General features: G+C 35.5%; 1 protein-coding gene across 1 annotated transcript in view; it reads right to left on the bottom strand.

Moving 5' to 3' along the window:
* Window positions 1-26,587, bottom strand: part of DACH2 (dachshund family transcription factor 2) — a 772,461-nt gene that overhangs the window by 494,895 nt on the left and 250,979 nt on the right. Inside the window, exon 2 of the mRNA XM_049643267.1 lies at window positions 24,393-24,431. Coding sequence (XP_049499224.1) covers window positions 24,393-24,431 — 39 coding nt within the window. The remainder of the gene's footprint in view (window positions 1-24,392; window positions 24,432-26,587) is intronic.

Genomic DNA, 26,587 nt, shown 5'->3' with positions numbered 1-26,587 from the left:
AGCCTTTAATTTAAAGTCTAGTTTGTCTGATATAAGTATGGCTACTCCAGCTTTCTTTTGGCTTCCAGTAGCATGATAAATAGTTCTCCATTCCCTCACTCTCAATCTAAAGGTGTCCTCAGGTCTAAAATGAGTTCTTGTAGACAGCAAATAGATGGGTCTTGTTTTTTTTATCCATTCTGATACCCTATGTCTTTTGGTTGGCGCATTTAATCCATTTACATTCAGTGTTATTATAGAAAGATATGGGTTTAGTCATTGTGATGTCTGTATGTTTTATGCTTGTAGTGATGTCTCTGGTACTTTGTCTCACAGGATCCCCCTTAGGATCTCTTGTAGGGCTGGTTTAGTGGTGACAAATTCCTTCAGTTTTTGTTTGTTTGGGAAGACCTTTATCTGTCCTTCTATTCTAAATGACAGACTTGCTGGATAAAGGATTCTTGGCTGCATATTTTCTCTGTTTGGCACACTGAAGATCTCGTGCCAATCCTTTCTGGCCTGCCAAGTTTCAAAAGAGAGATCAGTCACGAGTCTTATAGGTCTCCCTTTATATGTGAGGGCATGTTTATCCCTTGCTGCTTTCAGAATTTTCTCTTTATCCTTGTATTTTTCCAGTTTCACTATGATATGTCGTGCAGAAGATCGATTCATGTTACGTCTGAAGGGAGTTCTCTGTGCCTCTTGGATTTCAATGCCTTTTTCCTTCCCCAGTTCAGGGAAGTTCTCAGCTATTATTTCTCCAAGTACCCCTTCAGCACCTTTCCCTCTCTCTTCCTCCTCTGGGATAACAATTATGCGTATTTCTTTTTAGTGTATCACTTTGTTCTCTAATTTTCCCCTCATACTCCTGGATTTTTTTATCTCTCTTTTTCTCAGCTTCCTCTTTTACCATAACTTTATCTTCTAGTTCACCTACTCTCTCCTCTGCCTCTTCAAGCCGAGCTGTCGTGGTTTCCATTTTGTTTTGCATTTCGTTTAAAGAGTTTTCAGCTCCTCGTGACTGTTCCTTAGTCCCTTGATCTCTTTAGCAAGAGATTCTCTGCTGTCCTCTATACTGTTTTCAAGCCCAGTGATTAATTTTATGACTATTATTCTAAATTCACTTTCTGTTACATTATTTAAATCCTTTTTGATCAGTTCATTAGCTGTTGTTATTTCCTGGAGATTCTTCTGAGGGGTATTCTTCCGTTTGGTCATTTTGGATAGTCCTTGGAGTGGTGGGGACCTGCAGGGCACTTCCCCTGTGCTGTGGTGTATAACTGGAGTTGGCGGGCGGGGCCTCAGTCAGACCTGATGTCTGCCCCCAGCCCACCACTGGGGCCACAGTCAGACTGGTGTGTGCCTTCTCTTCCCCTCTCCTAGGGGCAGATTTCACTGTGGGGTGGTGTGGCCCGTCTGGGCTACTTGCACACTGCCAGGCTTGTGGTGCTGGGGATCTGGCGTATTAGCTGGGGTGGGTAGGCAAGGTGCACGGGGGCAGGAGGGGCAGGCTTAGCTCGCTTCTCCTTAGGTGATCCACTTCAGGAAGGGCCCTGTGGCAGCGGGAGGGAGTCAGATCTGTTGCCGATGCTGGAGGTTTGGCTCTGCAGAAGCACAGAGTTGGGTGTTTGCGGGGAGGAGCGAGCAAGTTCCCTGGCAGGAACTGGTTCCCTTTGGGATTTTGGCTGGGGGATGGGCGAGGGAGATGGCGCTGGTGAGCGCCTTTGTTTCCCACCAAACTGAGCTCTGTCATCCGGGGGTCTCAGCAGCTCTCCCTCCCTCTGTCCTCAAGCCTTCCCACTTTCTGAGCAGAGCTGTTAGCTTATGACCTCCCAGACGCTAAGTCGCGCTTGCTGTCGGAACACACTCCGTCCGGCCCCTCCGCTTTTGCCAGCCAGACTCGGGGGCTCTGCTTGGCTGGCAGGCTGCCCCTCTGCCCCGGCTCCCTCCAGCCAGTCCGTGGAGCACGCACTGCCTCGCCGCCCTTCCTACCCTCTTCCGTGGGCCTCTCGTCTGCGCTTGGCTCCGGAGACTCCGTTCTGCTAATCCTCTGGCGGTTTTCTGGGTTATTTAGGCAGGTGTAGGTGGAATCTAAGTGATCAGCAGGACACGCGGTGAGCCCAGCCTCCTCCTATGCCACCATCTTCCAACCATCTTTGAAATATGACCTTTTGTAGCAACGTGGATGGAACTGGAGAGTGTTATGCTAAGTGAAATAAGTCATACAGAGAAAGACAGATACAAAAAGTTTTCACTCTTATGTGGATCCTGAGAAACTTAACAGAAGACCATGGGGGAGGAGAAGGGAAAAAAAAAGTTAGAAAGGGAGGGAGCCAAACCATAAGAGACTCAAAAACTGAGAATAAACTGCGGGTTGATGGGGAGTGGGAGGGAGGGGAGGGTGGGTGATGGGCATTGAGGAGGTCACCCGTTGGGAGGAGCACTGGGTGTTGTATGGAAACCAATTTGACAATAAATTCCATATTAAAAAGAAAAACTAAAAATAAATAAGTATTTTATATTCTCTTAAAAAAGAGGAATAAGGGGCGCCTGGGTGGCGCAGTCGGTTAAGCGTCCGACTTCAGCCAGGTCACGATCTCGCGGTCCGTGAGTTCGAGCCCCGCATCAGGCTCTGGGCTGATGGCTCGGAGCCTGGAGCCTGTTTCTGATTCTGCGTCTCCCTCTCTCTCTGCCCCTCTCCCATTCATGCTCTGTCTCTCTCTGTCCCAAAAATAAATAAAAAACGTTAAAAAAAATTAAAAACAAAAAAAAAAAGGAATAAACCAGGGATATTATGATTCATCATTTTAAAAGGTGACTATTTATGAAGTTTTTCTTCCTATACCAAGAACTTCTGTACATTGACCTTACCCTTGTTCCCAAGAACTTAGAAATACGGTGAGGCAAATACATACATAACCCAAAACACTGTGCATTCCCACACTCTCAGTCAATACTACTTATAGGACTGGCAGTCTACTTGAGTGAATAGATCACAGTAAAAGACATTATTACATGGTTAAAATATATCAGCGTACTCAAGTGTTAGCTGTTTATGCGCCTACGTCCCTCATACTACTGGACTAGAGGCAAAGTAGGTGTCTTCCTCTCTCCTCATTATTCATTCCAGATAATTTTCACTCTCTCTATAAAGCACTCAGCTTTGAATCCCATGCTATCCATGTTATCAAAATATATCCTCAAATAGTCCTCCTTTTTAGAAGACATCTACTGATTTACAGGTGATTCTAATTTCTTGAAAATTTTAGCCACCTGGATCATTATCTGATTTTATATGTCTTCCTATTATAATCCTTGGTTTAAATATCCTAGTAGATGAGGTCCTTCTACAGTATAATTCTGTTAAAGCATAAGTAACATCATGTCACCCCTCTTGCCAAAACAATCAATGGCTTCTCATTTCTTTAAAAGTAAAAGAAAAAGTCCACATGTTCTGGGCCCTTGTCACCTCCTTTGTCTACTCTTTTATGACTGGATCCCTTATTCACTCTGCTCCAGTCACACTGTCCTTCTTGCTGTTCTTTGAAGAAGTCAGTCAGAACTCCTTCCTGAGGACCTTTGGGTTTACTATTCCCTATGCCTGGAGAGTTCTCCTAGATAATCACATGGCTGGTTCCCTCCCATCTTTCAGAAAAGTCACCTCAGTAAGGGCTTCCCTGGTCACCTTATCCAAAACATCAATTCACTCCTTTTCTCAAACTTCAAATCTGCCTTTCCACATTTATTTTTCTCTTTAGCACTTCTTGCTATATATATATACATATATGTATATATGTATATATATGTATATATGTATATATGTATATATGTTCATATATATGTATGTATATATGTATATGTATATATGTATATATGTGTATATATATGTATATATATTTATGTATATGTATATATACATATACATATATATATTTTACTAGTTTACCTTGTTGTTGTCTGTCCAAATATTGATAGATATTTATGGAATAATACTGCCTTGCTAGTTTATTTTTTTGATTATCTTTAGCCAGCCAAATGTCACTGCTTGTTGGTGTTTATTCATGAATGGTGTAATAAATATTGATATTTTTCATGCTGTTGTCCCCTATTTATGCAACAACCAGGTAACTCTTTCCTTTCTCTTCTTTCAAGCAACTGTCAACTTCATGTGAAAAATATTCATATGCCTAGTAGCTAATCACATCAAAGAAATTATCTCAAATGTCAAAAATAACTTGATTATTTATGTATACCTTAACTAAAGCTATTGAATACTTGGAAAGGCTCTGCTTTTATACGATTAGAGTGAAATTGCTTAGAAGAAAATACTGTAATATATTAGAAGCTATTTATTCCAAATGGGGATTTACCAACTTATCTGATGCTATATGTTAGAGCTGATCATTATAAATCAAAGAGTATGCTCATGTAATCTTTCAGTTAAGATTCATTTATTATACTGCCCTGCTTACACACATAGACCAAAGGCAAAGTATGTCCTTAAGATGTGCACTTCAAGTCCCAATTGAATTCAATAGCAGTTGCACTCACATCTATAGTAAAACCAGGCTGGTCCAGCCAGAGAACATGTCCACATATAATAAATAAATTAGAAATATAAAACACTTCCCTAAGCACAGAGCAGTTTATTGAATCACTGAATCAAACAAAGTAAACTGTGCAAAAGACATGAAAGAAGTTCATGATGAAGTTCTTAAGTTATATAATGTAACTACAAAACTTTCCAGACATCCTTGGGCTATATTTTTTTTACCTTAATTCCGAACACTTACTTACATGATATTTTATATCTTACATACCAAGGAAAGCCACAAGGAATGTGCATTCTTGAAAATTCAGGAATGTTGGGTATTTCATTTTTCAAAAACATCATCTTTTATGAGATTTTTTTAATACGTGTGTTTCTTCAAAGGTTTGGAATTAAAAAAAAATATCCTTTCACAGATGATAAAGAAAGGACTTTTCATTATTACTTAATAGTTTGAAAATGCCTAAATTTTCAAAAAATACCATTTAATCAGGTATGCTTTTTAATAATGAAACTTGACTAGCATTAATTAAATACATTTTAAATTATTCAAATTACTTAGCACTTACTCAATTTAAAATGATGCTGTTCCGTTTCATAAAACATACTTGATGTTCTTTGAAAACATAAGAGCATTAATACTGAATAAAAATGGAGAACACATGAATTCTAAGAGTCAAGTACCACACCTCTGTTGATGTTTTCCCAAATATAATAATAATTATAATCATAATTATAACCTAATATTCATTTACCACTTTATATATGTCAAGAAAGGATGAATAAGTCACAGTCCTATCTTCAAGGAACTTAGAGTGTAAATACATATACAATTGTAGGACTGGGCAATATGTGAGAAATGCCAAAGAAGTGGCTAAACTAAAATACTGTTGGAATTTAGAGGAGGAAAGTAATCATCTTTCCCTTGACTCATTATATAAGGCTTCATGGAAATGCTGGTAGAGGTATCAGAGGTTTCATTTCAAATGGCAGAGGCCAAGCAAGGAAAGGACACTCATAGTAATGGAAATAAATAATAATAATAATAATAATGATAGCTGAATTTATTAAGTGTTAACTATCTAACACTGAGATAAGTGCTTAACATGTATTAACTCATTTAATCCTTACAACCACCCAATTAGATAGGTGCTCCTACTTTCCCCATTTTACAGATAAACTGAGGCTAAATGATCACAGAACTAATATATTCACCCAGACTGAATTATAGGCATCCAGCTGCTTATAGGCATTACTAAGTCAATGAAAATAGATTCTCATTATCTGACTCAAGATTAAGCTTCTTTCCTAACTCCCCCAATTCTGTTCCCATTCCCTCAGTCTACCTGGTTTATAGAAATCATCTTTGACTCTTCTGTCACAATCCACATCAAATAATTTATCAATCAATGGGAATTTTCCCTTTGCAGTCATCCTCAAATATACTTCCTTTTCATTCCCATAGCCATTATAATCACTCAAATCCTTACCATCTTTGTTAAGCTTAGTATCCAAACCCTCCAATAGTCTATGTATAATTTCTCTAACAGGAATTTATTGTGTCTCAAACAACATGCTGAGCAATAAGGATACAAAAATGAACAAAACATACCTTCTGTACTCAAAGAATCTAGTTGATTGTCATATATGGAAGAGTAAGCAGGTTTAGCAGCATGAAGGGCAGAGGTATGAGGAAAGGGGGAACAGAGAGTGTTCCAGATAGAGAAAACATCATTTATGAAAACCTAAAAGTGGTTCAGGGGCGCCAAAGTGATTGAATTGATACTAAGGGAGCAAGTAGTGGAGATGAGATTAAAACGTGGGCAGGGGTTAGATCATAAAGGGTAGCATTTCTCAGTTCTCCACCCCAGCACTATTGCTATTCTAGGCTAGGTAATTCTTTGTATTTGGGGAACTTCCCTGTGCATTATAGGATTTAACAGCATTCCTTGTTTCTATCCACTAGATGCCAGTAGTAAAACCATCCCCCAGTATGACAGATGAAAATGTGCCCAAACATTGTCAAATGTCCCATGGGAGCAAAATCATCTCCAGTTCAGAACCACTGATATAAGTTGTTGGAAGTCATGCTTAAGTTATTTGGACTTTATTCTAAGATAAGAGGAGTAGTGTACCACAGTGTAGAGGAGGAACTAATTCTCAAGATCAGTTAAAAATGGAGATAAAGATGAAAATAAAGTGACTATTTAATACCTAAGTGTTGTTCTTATTATTCATCAGTGTTATCACTTCAGTGTAATTGGGACAGAGTTCTACCATGTTCCCATAATATGCTGTAATTATCTATATCTGTGTGCCTTTATTCATGAGGGCTCTCAAAACCTAAAGTAACACTTCCTGACAATTCAAATTTCCTAAATTCAGTTAAGGTCTGGGTTGGAATATTCTTACTTCCTGACTTACTGTCTTCAATGAAACCATTTCAAAAATTTTACCTTATTATAAATAGCTTTAATTCTTATGCCTACAGTCTATGTATAATACATATCACATTTTCTTAATTTAGTACTTTAAGCTTATTCTCAGTTGATTCACGTTTATAGTTAGTTTCTCAGTCAACTAAACTATAAACTCCTAGAAAATAGAGACAATATGTTCCCCATCTTATATATATTCCAGATCATTGAGCAAAATCTTGAGACAAAAACAAGTTTCATTTAAAACAAATTAAGAATCATGTTCTCTTGTGTGATTTATCCACCATCTAGAAGAAGATTCAGAATAAAAATTAGCTTATTTTTATATTAACTGAGGTAAATCATTATGATATTGAATGGTAGACTCTATTTTAACTGTTAATTGAGATCAAAATTATCTCTGAGCATAGTTAAAGATTTTATATCCCTTTGACAGCCTTGTAGAAAAATGTATAAATAAAAAAGTATTAATGTATAAATACCAAAGATCCTACCTTATACAATTGGCTTGTCCTGGAAATGAGTATTATGGATTTTTATCCTTATAGAGACTAAAATTTGTTAAGAAATAAGGACTTGGAAAATTCCTCACATCCATATTTTTTAAAGCCTCATGTATAAAAGGTAAGTTAATTTTGACATTCTTGCTTATGTTATATTCATGGCATTTAAGTTGAATAATTTTAGTATTTTATATTCAATACCTCTAATTGTTGATGTTTCTACCATTCCTTATAAATCATGGAGAATTCCAATGGAAGGGATTTCAAAATGATCATCTGATGTAGCCCTTTGTTTCAATCAAGTAGGTGGCTGAATAATCCAGGATAATTTCTAGAGGCCCAAATGTCAAAATTTTTAATTTTTGATAAATTGACAATAAAACCAAGGCACAAAATTCATTATATTTCCAATATTTTTAAAAATCTACAATAGAAAAACTAATAGATGATCTCCTATCATGTTACTTTTCAGCCTACCAAACACATCAAAGTCATCCTATAACATCCAATTGTGCATTTATTCCAATTTTATAAAGATCTCAACATCATATGAGGACTTTAAGAGACAAAACAGATGAACATAAGGGAAGGGAAACAAAAATAATATAAAAACAGGGAGGGGGACAAAACAGAAGAGACTCATAAATATGGAGAACAAACTGAGGGTTATGGGAGGGGTAGTGGGAGGGGAGATGGGCTAAATGGGTAAGGGGCACTAAGGAATATACTCCTGAAATCATTGTTGCACTATATGCTAACTAATTTGAATGTAAACTTTTAAAAAAATAATAAATAAAACAAGTTAAAATAAAAAATAAAATAAAATTTTAAAAATCATCTTTGTTCTGAACTTAAAGCTAATCAATGTACACTGTACTCCCTTCTTCTCCCACCTCTCCATATAAGAATATTATCAGACACCATAACTTTAAATAACCTAATAGCTTGCACTCAAAAGAAGCATTACAAGATTTTCTTTGAAAGTTAAGTGACCGAAACAAATGTGTCTGTTTTCAACTACTGAACATGCTTGCTAGTTTAGCAGATATATATATATATATATATATATATATATATATATATATATCTGCTATATATATATAGCAGATTTTGCCAGCTTTCACTTTGTTATATGATTTGAAAATCTCTACAACACTTTTACCCTGCATCAAATGAGATCTAATGAATTAAGATATGAGTAAACTTTCTTGTATATCATGTTGGAAACTTTTCACAGGCACCCATAAGCCCCCAGTATAAAAGTAACCAAGGGGTGCCAATGATGAAAGACTTTGTTGCCATGGTGTCATCTCATAAATCATCAATTATTGTCTGTTATTATGAATGTGACAGCCACATACTGTCATAAAAGGATTTGAATTCTCATCTAGTTTGAATTTTTTTCCAGACATAATTTGCTTTGTAAAAAAAATGTCATGACAACCATAGAACACTTAAGCTTGTTATGTAATGTTCAAACATTCATTTGGACTTGGTCAGTTTGGCATTTCAGCATCCCAACCTCTTTTGCATTATTGAACAGCGTATCTTTGTAGTTCATAAATATATTTCTAAACATGGGCATATAGCATAATAGGCTAAATCCAACAGAAGCAGTGCAACTCTTTTGGTTGTTAAGACAACCTAAACTGATCAATTTCCTGTCACTGCTTTAAGAGAAGCACTCTCCTGTGGCCATAAATACTAATTACAAACGCAAGCCATTTGCTAACATGTTCAGTTTACAGATTAAAGCAGTTCATGCCCAATTTATCATTTAACATGTCCTCCCACATTTGTAGTGTGGTACAGAATGAATAATATCTTCACTTGTTTACAAAATCTTCAACTTGATTTCATTATTTTTGCAGCGAAATTTGGTTCTGCTGCTACAAGTTCAGTTAATTAAATGGATTTGTAAAGGGCAAGGAAAGATACCTAAATGTAATTTCTGAATTGAAGTTGAAATGCTGGCTTAAAATTCCTTACTGTAAATGCTTATTTTAAAGAAGGTGGTTATATTTTATGTAGGAAATCTGGAAAATTTTTAAGAACACATGAAAGAGCGTCTTGTCCCACAATCTATTCATTTCCATTAAATGAAGAGCTAATATATTTGGTTAAAACCTGCAGTGAATAATTTTATGAAGGTACCAGTTGATTCTCTGAATGGGAAATCTAGCTTTTACAAGAAAGTAGTAGAATCAGGAAAAAAAAATGAAAAATCTATGAGGCAATACAATCATAGTACTATATAATATAATATTAATATTATAATAGATTTATATACATTATTAATACTTATAATATTAATACATTTAAGATTATAATCTAATTCCTCCACCTGTACACATATTTTATACAAGCCTTAAATTAAAATTTATACTTCATCTTTTGAGAGGGAAGGAGATGTGGTGGGGGAGAGAGACTTTCTAATCATCTCAGAATGTGAATAAAAACAATGCTAAAAATTGTTAAACTATCTTTGGAGAATTTCGACCTCTGACCAACACTTGTGAAAATTTAGGATCCCATTATCCTATATAGTTTTTTTAAAAGTAAAGCATTTCTATTTTCCAGCACCCAAGAATTACATGATGGACAAAGCTTTGCTAATATGTATCATTACAATTTAAATATGAAGACAAGAAAGACACCTAAACTGATCTTTCCTATTTTATCATTAATTCACAAGCCTAGAATTTGATTTAAATATTTTTTATAATTTCCAAAGCTGAATGGGTTCTTTCTGGACTTCAAATAATCACCTAGAATTTTTAGAAAAGCTGACAATTTCTCAAAATCAAATATAATAAACATTCTCCAATGGATTTTCTGAAAAAAAGAAACTGGTACTTAAAAAGTTTACCTCTAGGATACCTACAGAATGCATTGTTTTGTGGGGTATTAGGCAAAATGAATGATGTGAGATCCCTGCTCCTGTTACTGTCTGGAAACTACTATTCTCACCAAAATATATTTTATTTATTTATTTATTTATTTATTTAGAGCAGAGAAAGAGACAGAGAGAGGGTGTGGGGAGGGGCAGAGAGAGAGGGAGATAGAGTGAGAATCCCAAGCAGGCTCTGCACTGTCAGCACAGAACCCAATGTGGATTTGAACCCACGGACGGTGAGATCATGACCTGAGCTGAAGTCAGACACTTAACCTACTGAGCCACCGAGGCCCAAAATATACTTCTTAACAGGGCCCTGCCACCCTCATTGTAGCTCTACCCAATAACTACTGTTAATTAATACAAATTATACATCCAAAGAATGTAAAAGTTCTTTAGTTGGTTTCCTGTGGTTGCAAAAGGAGTGACAAAGCACCTCCAACTGCAGCTGTAGCCTCAAACTTGAGGGCTCCAAAGGCCTTCTGACAGCCTGTGCTTACAGGAGCTTTTCTTTTTCTAAGCACCAGCTCAGTGCTGGCATCACAAGATTTTTTGCATATATACATCTGCTACAACTGTACGTTTCTGCCTGTATTTTGTTATATGGACCCTTAATTTCAAAAAACAATTTATAAAATGTCATAAGCTGCTATACAGCACTTGGAGATAAACAGAAAATAATGTAAATAATAGTAATACAATGCAATTATTCAATAAATATTTATTGAATATTGAAGACTAAATGTCAGGAAAATATGTTGCATACTGGAGATAAAAGTGACCAGCAAAACAAAGGCATGGTCCCCACTTCATGGTGCTTATTACATTGCCACAACATTTTCGCATTTCCAAAACATTGTCACATACTTTTGCTCATTTTTTGCTCTTCACAAAAATATTGTGAGGGACATTCGTAGGTCCATTTTTATGGATAATAAAACAGAGATTTATAGATGTTAACTCATTTGCTTGTGATCATAAAGCTAGTTATTTGTATAGTAAGGGATTAACACAAGATATCTGCCTACAAATTCAGGGCTCTTACCACTATATCAGCATTTCCAAAAGTATGTTTCATGGAATTCTGGCTCTCTGAACAAAAAGATTCCTTTAATCAAAAAAGACTGAAAACCCTTGTATATCTTTTCTTATAGGTTCATAGAGCAAGTTAATAAATTACAGGCTCTGAGAAGACCTGTGGTAAACCTATTTTTATTTTTATTTAACCCCATGTTAAATATTATGAAAGGAAGGGTAGGTGTGTACGGTGAGACCATGAAACCTGCATGCATTTTCAAACTGATAGAAATTTTAGGGTACTAGCAACAATATGGAACTGAGAGAGTTTCTCTGAGAGAACTGAGAGAACCCTCTTTCTTAGCCACCTCCAATACTTACTCAGGATTGAGAAGATCAAATTGTCCCCTAACAAGAACTTCCCCTAAAGGCTGATTCTAGGATTAGGTAAAAAAATATACAAGGTGAGCCTGATGCATTTCGTAGTGGTAGAAAATAAGAAAATGCTCAAAAAAAAAAAAATCCACAGTGATGGGAGCATGTAAAAGGTACACAGGGACAACTGAAAGAGCTCCTAATGGTGAAAGCTGGAAAAATCTAAGCAATAAAATAAATATCATAGTATTGGATTATAATCCAAAATATAAAATAAATACCTAAGTCCATACTGAAACAAACAATTGCATAAATGAATGAATAAATAATAAATTATAAGTAAATAAGGGAGAAGGAAAAGCTCTCCCATGCAGAATTCCAAATAATTTCTATTGACATTCTGCCCTTAAGAAAGTGAAGCAAAACTTCCTCCCTACCCCCCTTAACTGTGGGCTGCACATAGTGATTTTCTTCAAAAAACTTCCAAAGCAATATAAAGAGGGAGAGGGAGAAAAGTAACTTTACAGTAGAGAAACCTGACAAACACTACATAAACGGGGTGATCAAGGTCAATCTCAAGAATGATAAGTTATAATAATAAGGTGTACCCCTGATATGATATGATTAAAAAAATGGCACTTTACCTCTGTGGTCTTCCTCCCAAAAACCCAATTTAACAATGAGAAAAACACCATACATATCCCAATTGAGTGTCATTCTACAAATACCTGGCCTGTACTCCTCAATACTGTCAAGGTCATCCAAAACTAAGAAAGTTTGAGAAACCATCATAACAAAGAAGAGTCTAAGGAGACATGAGGACTAAATGTAAGGTGGTATCCTACTTCTTGGAGCAGAAAAAAGACATTAAGAAAGCACTGGGGAAGTCTGAATAAAGTCTAAGCTTTAGTTAATAATAGTGTATCAATATTGGTTCATTAATTGTGACAAATTGATTCCTTAATTATAAGATGTTAACAATAAGGAAACTGAATTCACAAGGTATGGAAAGTCTCTGTACTGTCTTTGCAATTTTCTATAAATATAAAGCTGTTCTAAAATAAAAATTTCATTAAAAGAAAAAAAAAAAACCCTGCCTCTACCCACCTTGTGCTAAGCCCAACTTTATTAAAAACTGCTTTATCTCTACATGAATTGGAGTCTAACTTAGTTCCAAAAAACAAGCAGTGATTTTTTAAGCAGAACTGGACAAATTCAAATTAAGGAAAACACAATTTGTTTTTAATGCAACCAAAAGTAAAGTATGCCTATACAATTTTTAAATGGGCTGCCTCAAATATATGTCCCAAATCCTTTCATGTAATGTTCTGAATTTGGCAGGTGCTTTACTGCCAAATGTAAATCATACTCAAAATATTAAACCACTTTATACTTAATATGTTAGATATATCAACATGTGATTTAATGGGTACTTGTAAAACTCTTACAGCTTAAAGAATATAAAATTACTATTTTTGTTATTTAGGCTAATTTCATTTTAAAACAGTATAACCATACAGATCTGCTGACCAACTGCGTTACAGTAATATATTATTTGGCTAGAACTAGCCATTTAAAATGAAAATGTCCAAATCATTTAATTTTCATCACAGAAAAATCAAAGAATAATTTTATTTTAATATTTAAATAAAAATATTGTCTATAGGGAGAATAGTTTATTATGATGTATCAGTCTAAAATGCTTTAAACTCTCCTAACTGCAACAAATCAAAGCATGGCTGCTGTTATTAACAGACTTCAGTATTTTATGTTTTAACAGTTTTGGCATATTTTTAAAAAAAATCTGGAGCACTGCATATGTCAGACGATCTAGCACTTTGTATTGTGGATTATGAATAATATATCTTTTACACAAATCAATTGATTGAGTTACATATTATTTTTTACATCTCAGTTTTGTAATGGATTTTTTTAAAAACAAGGTTTCATGTTTTATGGCTAAATAATTTAATACTTGCCCCTTTTTGAACATTAATATTAGCTAAAAAACAAAAATATCAAATGATAATCTAAAGTAACAGCAGATCTTTGGAGTCCTAATATGCTGAGAGGAGAACTCTTTTGGCAAATATATTCTTTGTATTGAAAACTCAGTGTTATCAAAAACACTAAGCAGGACTCATCTTTAGGGCCTTTCACATGTATCTATCTACTGTAGAGCATGTTGCCATGGAACATAATTCCTTCAAGGACTACAAACCAAAGAATGGCCATTTTGGCATAATAGTCCCATTTCTTAACATTATTTTGTAGCATTCATCAAGATGTATTACAAACCCTACCAATTAAGGAATAATGCATTGCCTTTTAAATGCATTCATACTGGGTCATAGAATCAACTCCATTTTAGCAATTTGTTAGTTACACTGGCAAACTTTTTTTTTAATATATTTTTTTAACGTTTATTTATTTTTGAGACAGAGAGAGACAGAGCATGAACAGGGGAGGGTCAGAGAGAGAGGGAGACACAGAATCTGAAACAGGCTCCAGGCTCTGAGCTGTCAGCACAGAGCCCGACGCGGGGCTCAAACTCACGGACCTTGAGATCATGACCTGAGCTGAAGTTGGACGCTTAACCCACAAGCCACCCAGGCGCCCCATACTGGCAAACTTTTAAGATTAGGGCTATACAAGTATAGAAAATGTCACCACTGTCTTTGTAAATTACTGACATGTTCCCCATTGCATAATAATAGGTAGTTATCAGCCTTTCTTCTTTATCCTCAGTCATTTAGTTAAATCTACCCTGCACCCTCCAGAGAAATTCATGGTCTGTCACCCTACTTCCTGGTGTCTAGATTTATAGATATTTTAGCAGCCTTTTCATTTTCATATCACTAGGCAACTCTTCTAAGTTTTTTTTTAAGATGAACTTCACCTGAATATTAAGACAAGTATCATACTACAAAGTCCATTTTCCTTCCATAAGTCCACTTTCCTTTCATTTACATTAAAGAAACACACAGCCTGAGACCTAATGAATTGTACCTTCACATTATTAAATGTAACATGCAGAACACTGCACATTATTATGCTACACATGGCCAAGAAGTTTTAGTATTCATGGGATTATGGTAATTAAGTGTTCCTTCACTTTGGGTGATATGACACTTGCTTGACTATAATGTCAATCCACTTAAAGTCTGTATAAACAACATTATCTTAGTCATTCTGCATTACATTTCCAACTGTGAGCAAAATTACAAGGTCAGAGTGGACAAGAATGTAGGTAATCCCAAGGAAACTTCATGTAAATTACTTGCTCAAGGTTCAAACTGGGTATTCAATAATAGCAAGGTAATCCCAAGGAAACTTCATGTGAATGACTTGCTCAAGGTTCAAACTGGGTATTCAATAATAGCAAAAAGGAGTATTTTCCATAGTAATATAGTATTACTATCTAGATACCATCCATGGCAAAACACATGGATATTCTTGGAGATAGAGGTAAAGATAAAAATATCCATGATTTTGATGTTTTGTAGATAAAAGATAAATGTTGTTTGCAAGGCTTTGTTTAATCTAACAAGTGTCAGTACTCCTTAAAAGAAAGAAAAAGGAGTAATATAAAGAACAACTACAAATGGTTTTGTAAATAAAGGTCCGTTAATATTAACATCTCAAATATAAACAGAAGCACTTTTTAGAAACACAGATGATAAAGGCAATACAACAATGCTTGTATTTCCTCTTTTCCTATTTTCATAATAAATACTTGTCAGCCATATTTATTTTTTTAATTAATGATTTTTCAATAGTCTTGTCAGACAGTATGTTATGTCCAAGAAGTGCTGTTCTGAAAATGTTCTGATTTAAAGAAACTAGTTTAAGGTTTTGTGTGTTATCTTGTGTTTTAAGTGATTTGTTTAGTGCTTATTGAGTTAGATAACCTAATTAAATATCCACATAGGATAGGTAGGGTCTAGGCAAAATTAACCTAGAATAATTTGGCACAAGTTCCTCTGAACTTGTGGAAGTAACAGAGAAAGCAAAATAGTGGTTTTCAGAGTATGCTTAAACTATAAGATGGGGTTCCAATTAGTAAAAATAGCAATCAAAGTTCTTAAATATGAGTCCCATAGTGAGCTCACAAATAGTTCACAAATTCACAAATAGTTCACAAATAGATTAAACTAGGTAAAAACACTCAAAAGCAACTTATGTGGGATTCTCTAGGCTTACTGTCACAGTTGAACAATGAGGTTTACATATGTGAATTGTATTAAACTGGAGATCATCTGAATGAAGTGTGTGAACCACAATTTTCTTGTAATATCTGATTGCTACATTGTAAGAAGTTAGTTTACCTCCCACCAATGCCATCGTCAAAATTTTTCCCAGGACTACTTATAGAGAAGCCCCCCAAAATGTCATCATTATAAGAGATAAACTGATTTAGATTTTGTTTGCCAGAACTGCCATCTTCCATAAGTAGAAGTGTCACTAAAAATATAACTATATTCATGTCCTCATAGATTTCTTTTTTAAAGTAATTGAAAATAATAGATATTCTATGCAAGAGATAGGATGTACGCGTGTGTGTAAATGTGTGAGGGTATGTGAGTGTGTTTGTGTGGTATACTGGCAAATCCTGGAGTTTAAATAAAATCAGTTTCAACTTTGCACCTTTTCTACTTTAATCTCTTATAATATTAGACAGTTACATTTCTAACTGGATGTTTTTTCCAGTACACAAAGCATCTAAGAAACTCCAAAAGCTCTTTGTTAAACTCCAGGGTACAGTTCCAGCTCTTCCTAATCAAAAATCTTTCCAAACATAAAATCCAATTGGTTAACCCCCCTTATCCAAAAAGAAATACAGTATATACAGAATAGTCAACCTGACTCCTCCTTCTACTTTAAGTAGTTATGTGCAGCGTCATAAAAGCACTATTGGAATCAAATCTTATGTGAGTTGAAAATATTGAAAGCCCTCTTCTCTGAATCTGAAATGTACATAAAAAGAACTTGAAAGAAACATAAAGCCATAATAAATTGTAGTTGAACTTCCATTGTATTTCAGCATTTATAATGTGATGATTCAGAATAGGAAACATTGAAGATTAATTCAAAATGGTGTGCTACTACTGTCTTGTACTTATAATGCTGAGATTATTTGAATTAAGAGAAATACAAAGATAAATAGATTATAAATAAGAAACACTTATAATCTTAACTATGCCAGAGGGTGTGATAACACTTTTCACAAATTGATAACATTTAATATTGTCTTTGTATTTCATGCACAATAAATAAATTATATCTTCAGGGAAAAGGGAAGGTATGTATTATATAACAAAGGTTATAATATGTCTCTAAGAGATCTCTTGGTCCAACATTCTAATTTTACAGATATGGCAATTGATATCCCAAGCCACGGAGTTATTTTCAGAGTTGTTTTAAGTCCATGGACTTCTCTGACTCTTTCCAGAGATCTTCCTGCTATACCACACTATCTCATCAAATGAGGCTTTATGAGAAAGTTCTTTGTAACCTGGAAAATACTTTACAAATTTTAAATAGTATTCTTATCCTTATCTGAACTACATATGTTTTAAAATGAAGAATAATGACACAAATAGTTTCAGTAAACATTGTTATGTGCACTAAGTGATCAGAATCAGTGTTTCATCTCTGTGTATAATCATGAATGAGATTCAATAATATAATTATTTTTTCTTAAAAGGAATTGTTTGTTAAAGATATCTACTCCATTGGCAAGGATGTGAGAAAATAGGATCTATTGTATAACACTAGTGGGAGTGTAAATCAGAACACTTTTGGAAAACAATTTAGCAATAAATATTAAAGTTGAAGATGTGCATAGCTCACAACTCAGTGATTTCACTTCTAGGTTTATACCCCAGAGAAATTCTCCCACAATGTCACAATAAAACATGATGTCCATTTACAGCACTGTATGTAATAACAAAGAAATTGAAAACAACCTAAATGTCCATCAATATAGCAAAGAATAATCCAACTGTGGTATACTTATGCAATTAAATAGTAGAATGGACAATTAAAAAGTAAATGAACTAAATCAGCATGTATCAACATGGATAAATCTCAAAAACATGTTAAAACAATGATTACAAAAGGATAATATAGTACTAAACCATTTAGATACATTTTAAAAACACAAAAATGAATACTGCATATTGTGTATAAACACACATATTATTTAAAAAACAGCAATAATTCACACAAATTTTAAAACAGTGGTTAACTCTAATGAAGGATGGAAGAGAAAGGAGATTAGTGTTAGTCATATCAATAATGCTTTACAGATACATTTTTAAAAAATGAGTTCTGAATCAAATGTAGCAAAATGTAGACTTGGTTATTGGTCAACGAATATCTTTCATTATTAACCTGTTCTTTGTATTTGAGCTATTTTATAATTAATCTTGCTAGTTTATTACCCAATCAAAATGGTGCTACAAAATTGATTTCAGAATAATGTCATTTTTTAGTAAATATAGATAGATATAGATATAGATATAGATATAGATATAGATATTTAAAGTGTTTTGGTAATTAGTCTGATTCCAGTTGTCAGGTTATAAAATATACTCATCCAAAGTATATGAGCTTTGTAATCAGACAGACTTGATTCAAAAGCTGGTTCTGATATTTGTTGGCCGTGAGGCCTTAGATAAGTCATTTAACCTCTGTGCCTCAGTACCATTATCTGTAAGACAAGGATCAGAATAATACCACCTACTTTGTACGGTTGTTATGAAGATTAAATGAACTAACATAACCTGGGATATGAGGCATCTGGGTGGCTAGGTCAGTTAAGCCTCAGACTCTTGATTTCAGTTCAGGTCATGATCTCACGGTTCAAAGGATCAAACTCTGCATCAGGCTCCGTGCTGACAGCATGGGCCCTGCTTGGGATTCTCTCCCTCCCTTTCTCTCTGACCCTACCCTGCACTTTCTCTCAGTTTCTCTCTCTCTCTCTCTCTCTCTCTCTCTCTCTCTCTCAAAATAAATAGTAAATATTTTAAAAATAATAACATTGGGGTGCCTAGGTGGCTCAGTCAGTTAAGCATCCGACTGTGGCTCAGGTGATGATCTCGCGGTTCATGTGTTCAAGCCCAGCATTGGGCTCTGTGCTAGCTGCTCAGAGCCTGGAGCCTACTTCAGATTCTGTATCTCCCTCTCTCTCTGCCCTTCCCCCACTCATCCTCTCTCTCTCTCTCTCTCTCTCTCTCTCTCTCTCTCAAAAATAAATAAAACATTAAATTTTTTTTAAATAATAAATAATAAAATAAAATATAAAATAAAACAAAATAAAATAACCTGGGATATCATGTTTGGAAAATGTTAGATATCATTATGTCCTGGCAAAATGAAAGTAGGAGATGTTTATTGAAATTTTTCCTGAATTATCTCATTTATATGTCTACACTGGTTTATTGTATCAAAGAACATTTCTTAAATTACCTGTAAGGACTAATCAATTAACTAAGAATTTCTAGTTAGAGTTTTTACACAATAGTTGTAATTAATTAGCATATTTAAACATGGTTCATCTTTATCACACAACAGATTACTTGTGGTCAAAACTATTTGACGATCTAGAGAGGGCAGCACAGTCTACTGAAATTTTATTTAAGTAAATATCACTTATTTTGCAAATTGTCATATGTGTTGACCAATTGCCCAACAATTTCTCATCTTTCATATATCCCTGTGTTAAATCTGCAACTAGAACAATTTGTTGACAAAGGAGGGGCATTTTTAGTTAAAAGAACTGTGAATTCTTTATCTTTCTTTTTCAGTTTTCTATTTTTTTAAATCCTCTGATAAGTTTCTCACCACAAATGACAATGTTAACTGACTATCCTAAGGATATATGGTGCAGATCATAGGAGCCATTAAAGCAGGTTTAGCAGTGGAGGTGTTTTTTTTTTCTTTTTTTTCCTAGAAAGACTGGAATTTAATTGTTTCCTTTTTCGACAAATATGCTTTCGAATTGCCAGTGATGAAAGGGGTATACAAATATTAAAAGCATTGTAGCACAGTGAGATTACATTCTAAGGTCCAAGGCAAGACAGATAAACAAGTGAAGTCTCACATTAGTCAAAGAGTTACTTCTTAATAAAATTTCAGATAACTAACTTTTGTTTTATATTTGCCAATGCCAATTAAAAGTTCAAATGAACTTTTATTAACTACTTACATTTCTTTTATTTCTTATTTTAACCATTTATAAAAAATAAAGGAATTTTTTAGAAGAAATTGGAAATTTGTTGAAAGACAAGTCAACTTAAAATTAAAAGAACACATGCTATATATATATATATATATATATATATATATATATGGCTTTCTTCCTATTAAAACACCAGAAGTTTTAATTATGTTATGTGACAGAACCTATATTTAAATGTTCTCTTTGGATGTGGAAGTAATGATCTTTCATATTGCATTTCATTGATAAATATGAAAGCAAAATATTCATAATTTTATCATAATTTTCAAACCAAGTTAAGGAAGAATTATCCTGGCTATTTCCATATAGCAAGGAAAAATCACGAAGTGCATAGCCGCAATTTTGAGTATGAGGAGAATTATTTACAAACACTCCATTTATTTTTTTATTTAAAAAGAATTTTTTTAATGTTTATTTATTTTTGAGAGAGAGAGAGATAGCAGAGTGTGAGCAGGGGCGGGGAGGGGCAGGGAGAGAGAGGGAAACACAGAACTCAAAGCAGGCTCCAGGCTCTGAGCTGTCCGCACAGAGCCCCACACGGGGCTCAAACTCACAAACTGTGAGATCATGACCTGAGCAGAAATCGGAGGCTCAATCGACTGAGCCACACAGGTGCCCCAACACTCCATTTATTTTTAATTCACTTTACATGGATTTTTCTGTCATCAAGGTCTTTGGGTGTATTTATAATATATTGTGATTTTTTTTTAATTACAATACCTAGAGGATTTACAATTTAAAGCAAACTGAGAGCCCATGGGCTAGATGCAGACCACAGATGATTTTGCTTAACCTGCATAGTATTTCTTTCTTTTTCTTTTCTTTTGTCTTTGTTTTGCTTTTTATTGAGTTGGTTACTAACATTTAAGAAGAATTAGGGAATTTCACGTAAAAATCTGCATTCCCAGCTTCTCTTAAAAACTCAGAACCTGGGGGACCTGGGTGATTCAGTCAGATAAGTAACCAACTCTTCATTTCAGCTCAGGTCTTGATTTCACAGTTGGTGAGATCAAGCCGCACATCAGGCTCCATGCTGGGCATGGACCCTGCTTGAGATTCTTTCTCTCCCTCTCTCCCTATGCTCCTCTCCCTCTACTCTCTCCCACTCTTTTCTCTCTCTAAAAAAATTAATGAAAATAAAAAATAAAAACTGAGAGCTTAACAACATTGGGCCTACATTCCCAGATGGTAGCAATAAGTTGAGCTAAGTAATAGCTGCCACCTTTGGAAAGAATACATACTCTCTAGGTCACCATAGTCCCCACAAATCCCTATTGCTTATAGTCTTTCATTTACTTTACCAGCCTTGCCTCAGTAGGCATTAGAGTTTGCAACTCTCCTGTTTCTCTGTAGTTTATGCGAGTGAATGAGTACATATACTTTTAAGAACATTTAATGGTTTTTCTCAGATCACAGGAAATTTAAGAACACACTACCTATATATGTACATATGTAATGTGTGCTCTGATCAATATAAAATAAAACTATAAAAACCTCTCTGACCTCAGCTGCAGCAATTTCTTACTTGACACATCTCCAAAGGCAAGGGAATTAAAAACAAAAATGAACTCTTGGGACCTCATGAAGATAAAAAGCTTCTGCACTGCAAAGGAAACAGTCAACAAAACTAAAAGGCAACTGACAGAATGGGAAAAGATATTTGCAAATGACATATCAGACAAAGGGCTAGTATTCAAAATCTATAAAGAACTCACCAAACTCCACACCTGAAAAACAATCCAGTGAAGAAATGGGCAGAAAACATGAATGGACACTTCTCTAAAGAAGACATCCGGATGGCCAACAGGCACATGAAAAGATGCTCAATGTCACTCCTCATCAGGGAAATACAAATCAAAACCAAACTGAGGTATATCCTCATGCCAGTCAGAGTGGCTAAAATGAAGATCATGAGACTGTAGGTGCTGGAGAGGATGTGGAGAAACGGGAACCCTCTTGCACTGTTGGTGGGAATGCAAACTGGTGCAGCCACTCTGGAAAACAATGTGGAGTTTCCTCAAAAAATTAAAAATAGGTCTACCCTAAAACTCAGCAATAGCACTGCTAGGATTTACCCAAGGGATACAGGAGTGCTGATGCATAGGGGCACTTGTACCCCAATGTTTATAGCAGAACTTTCAACAATAGACAAATTGTGGAAAGAGCCTAAATGTCCATCAACTGATGAATGGATAAGGAAATATACACAATATATACACGTGGCAATGAGAAAGAATGAAATGTGGCCTTTTGTAGCAATGTGGATGGAACTGGAGAGTGTAATGCTAAGTGAATTAAGTCATACAGAGAAAGACAGTTACCAAATGTTTTCACTCTTATGTGGATCCTGAAAAACTTAACAGAAGACCATGGGCAAGGGGAAAGAAAAAAAACAGAGAGGGAGGGAGCCAAAGCATAAGAGACTCTTAAAAACTGAGAATAAACTGAAGGTTGATGGGGGGTGGGAGAGAGTGGGAAGTGGGTGATGGGCATTGAGGGGGGCACCTGTTGGGATGCACACTGTGTGTTGTATGGAAACCAATTTTACAATAAATTTCATAAAATAAAATAAAATAAAATAAAATAAAATAAATCTATACAGGGGCGTCTGGGTGGCTCAGTCAGTTAAACGTCTGACTTAAGCTCAGGTCATGATCTCGCAATTTGTGAGTTCAAGCCCCATGTTGGGCTTGCTGCTATCAGTGCAGAGTCTGCTTTGGACCCCCTCTCTCTCTGTCCCTCCCTCACTTGAGTGCTCTTTCTCTCAAAAATAAAAATTAGAAAAAAAATAAATCTATAGTGATAAACTTATAATTAATTAAATAAGAGGGCATTGCATTAGTTTGCATGTCATTTTACTAGTAAAATTAAAATACAATGAAAGTAAATTTCAATGTCTGAATTCAATTGTACTCATATAAAATTTTAAAAAATTACTTTCAAAATCCCAAACCTTAACTCAAAACTCAATCCATTTAAATTTTTCGGTTAAAATCATTAATTAATGAAATCTAGTGGGTTCTAATCTCCCATAACACAAAAGTGTCCAATGGAAAGTTTGGCACTTAAGGAGGTGCATCCACTGCTTCAGGTCACTTGGGTATTATTTAGTGAGCATGATATTTAAAAGTAACATTTAGTATAGGAAATATCCCAGATATTACAAACATCACCATAGTGCTTTCAATTTTCTATGTTGAAAATCCAGAATAAATCACATGGTGTGGCTCCCTTCTCCCCCACAACCCTATGACATTTTTGTTGTACAAAAATATGGATAAAACATTTATCAAGGGCAGCCCTGAAGATATTTGGGAAAAGTCCCCAAAAGGTGACTTAACCTGAGAAGGGTACAGGGAAGAGAACAGGGGGCAGTATTGCCAGGCAATATCAAAATGAACTTTATAGGATGCCTGGCTGACTCAGTCAGTAGAGCATGAGACTCTAGATCTCAGGGTTGTGAGTTTGAGCCCCATGTTGAGTGTACAGATTACTTAAAAGATAAAAAAAAATCTTTTTAAAAAATGTACTTGAGCATGATGGGTTGCCTTCCTCTTCCCTTGCTTCTCTGAGATACTGTCCATTATTTTCCCCATTACAACCTAAAAGGTATAAAGCCTAGAGCAATATGGTATCTCCGATTGCAATTCAACTGAAATTGTCATAGATATTTCAGGAAGTTTCAAGCATAAATCTTCCTAGATTTCAAACTATTTTTTAAAAATATATTTTTAGAAAAAAATAATTTCGAATATTTTAGAACTACTAGCATGCTTACAAAATATATCCATGCCTAATGCTTAGAATAATTACAGAAGAATAGATGGGCTATTTTTTTTCCACTATTACTATAGCACACTTAATAGCACTTTTGAAGTGCTGCCCTTCAAAAGTGAATGTACCTTCCTAAGCATTACAGAGTCATGAGGGGAGTGAATTACCTTCTCACTGTTTTACAAAGTGTCATGGTTTTCATGTCAGTGACCCTCACTCAACCCACATCAATTTTGTAGCCTTTCTCTAGATTCTGCTTTAGTTCCCAGGGAAGGAGTTACTTCCTGTGGCTGGAAGTCATCTCCCCACTGGATGGCCCTAGGATCCATTCTCAGTTAAGAGATATGAATGATTACTGTCAATAGTGAAACTACAGCAACACAAATTAACTAGTACCTTCAAATAGACAGGATCTAATTAGCTATTTGGATTTCATTTTTCTTTTTACCAAGGATTAAGAAAGATTCAACATTTGTTCTTAAACATTTCAATGGCTCTACTTTCCTACCTTAATAAGTATAGTACAGGAAACAAAATTATTAAAGTTGGGCTGAATTTGTACAGGCTCCAGGACATTCCCAGAAAGTTGATTTTAAAAAAATAAATACATAAATACCTGTTAACAGCTTGTTTTCTTGTCATTTGCCTCTTCCTTCTAAAAGGAGAGTGTAGCAAAAAATAAATAAATAAAACTGGTTAATCAAGAGTTCTGGATAGTTAGCTTCCAATTAATCAAGGCTTTATTATATTTCACACACACAAAAATCTTAAATTCTTCAAGAATTTTAGATAGGTTACACACAATGAAACACCAGCAAGGAAGAGCACAAAGAAGGTAGAAAAGCCTGAATTGTTATTAGATAATGTTTTAAATTATATGGACAATGGTATTATATTTCTGGTCTAATCCCCACTGGGTAAAGAATAATCTGAAAAGTCATGTGGTTTAGGGCTTTTCCATATATGAAGGCAAGGAAATAAGATTATAGATTTCTGTTTATAAAAATGGCCTCGGGTCATAACAATTCCAAAAAAAAAATTCAGCAATATTGAGTCTTCTTCCTCTCTCTCAAGAGCTTTCTTCCCATCCCAATGGGTGTTCCAATACTTTCAGAGGAAAAAAAAATCCCCTTCTAGGTTTTTTTTTTAATTTTTTTATTTGGCCAACAGGATGATGACAGTGATCCAATATCAGTTTTATGCCTTAATTTTCTAAACATGGAGCCATGTAATCACATAGCTCACTGTATACTTATTTCTGGAGCAATAATGAACTATCTTACATCCTCCCCAAAAGGGTTACACACACACACACACACACACACACACAGAGTCATACACACATCCACACAAAATAAACACATGCAAAAGAGATTAATAAAAAAACCCACAAAATTAGCTTAATTAAGAAAGCAAACATTTTTTTCCAGTAGTATAGTATTTCCCACTGTTTCCAAACTCCTTAGTGAAGAACAGTGAAATCTAAAACATATTGCTTCCAGAGAAGATGGCAGAGTAGGAGGACCCTTGGATCACCTCGTCCCATGGTTACACCTAGATAACATCCACATTAGAGTAAATAAACCAGAAAACGACCCAAAGACTGACAGAACAGACTCTCCATAGATAAATGTAGAAAAGATGCCACATTAAAGAGGGTAGAAAGGGCAGAGATATAGTTGAAAGTCAAACTGACCTGTAGGACTGTCCATGGAAGGGAGAGATACCTTGGGCAAAGAAAATAAAGGGGGAGCAGACCCTACACCAAACATGACAGGCATGGGGAACCCAAAGTGGGAAGATGAATCTCCATAATATTTGGCTTTGAAAACCAAAGGAACCTAACTTTGTTTGTTCTTAACAATCAGTAGGGCTTAACACATGGAACTTTAAAATTCAGCAACTTCACTCTGGAAGATCCAGAGGGCAATTGCAACCTGAGTGCCTGCCATTAAATAAACAGCATAACAAACAGCCCCACTGAAATACAGCATAGAAGCAGCGGTTTGAAAAATGCCTGGGGTGTACAGGAAGGAGATTTATTTACTAATGTCAGAGCAGGTGCTGGGGAAGAGCTCTTTGAGGACTTCTAGAAAAAAAGAGCTGGCAGGGGGCATTTCCATCTCCTGCCCCACAGCCTACCTACCCAGACAAGTGTGGGAACTACTGCAGATGAATACTCTCCACAAATCTTGCCCCACCTCTGTGCTCATCTACAGACTATCCCCTCCATCCCAGACTGGGGAAGAGTTTTCCCAGGGTGGCTGAAGGTAACCTCCTGCAGTACAGCAGCATAGACCTTGCTGACACTGTGCACCCCACCCCACATTCTCCTATAGACATGCCCTCTCCAACAGGCCTTTGTTAGGAGACCATCCAAAGGAATGCCATAAGTCCGGCAGGGTGAAGCAAACATGACAGAGGCCACCACCACTCCAAAGTGATCCCTGCCCTAGGGAAAGAGGAAGATACCCACACATGCAATTCTGACTGCAAACCCAGCAGAGGCATATACATCTGCTCTGATTATAGGACCCGCCCACCAATGACAGCTTCTCAAGGGACAAGATAGGGAGAGTGCCCTGCAGTTTGGTGCTGCCATAGCTCTGGCAAATGCCTGGTCTGATTCAACTCAAGCCTAGGGCAGCTTCAAACTCACTAACAACACAGGGACCAAACCATGACTACAAGAGGCAAAGAGAGCCACTTCAGATGACTGTACTGAAGGTAAAAACAGCTCAGACACAGTAATAGCAGGGTATATGCAACAAACATAGAAGACACCTTTGATGTGCCAGGTTATGGAAAACA

The sequence above is a fragment of the Panthera uncia genome, chromosome X, assembly GCF_023721935.1.
Source record: "Panthera uncia isolate 11264 chromosome X, Puncia_PCG_1.0, whole genome shotgun sequence".
NCBI lineage: Eukaryota > Metazoa > Chordata > Mammalia > Carnivora > Felidae > Panthera > Panthera uncia.
This window is presented reverse-complemented; position numbering and strand designations above follow the sequence as displayed.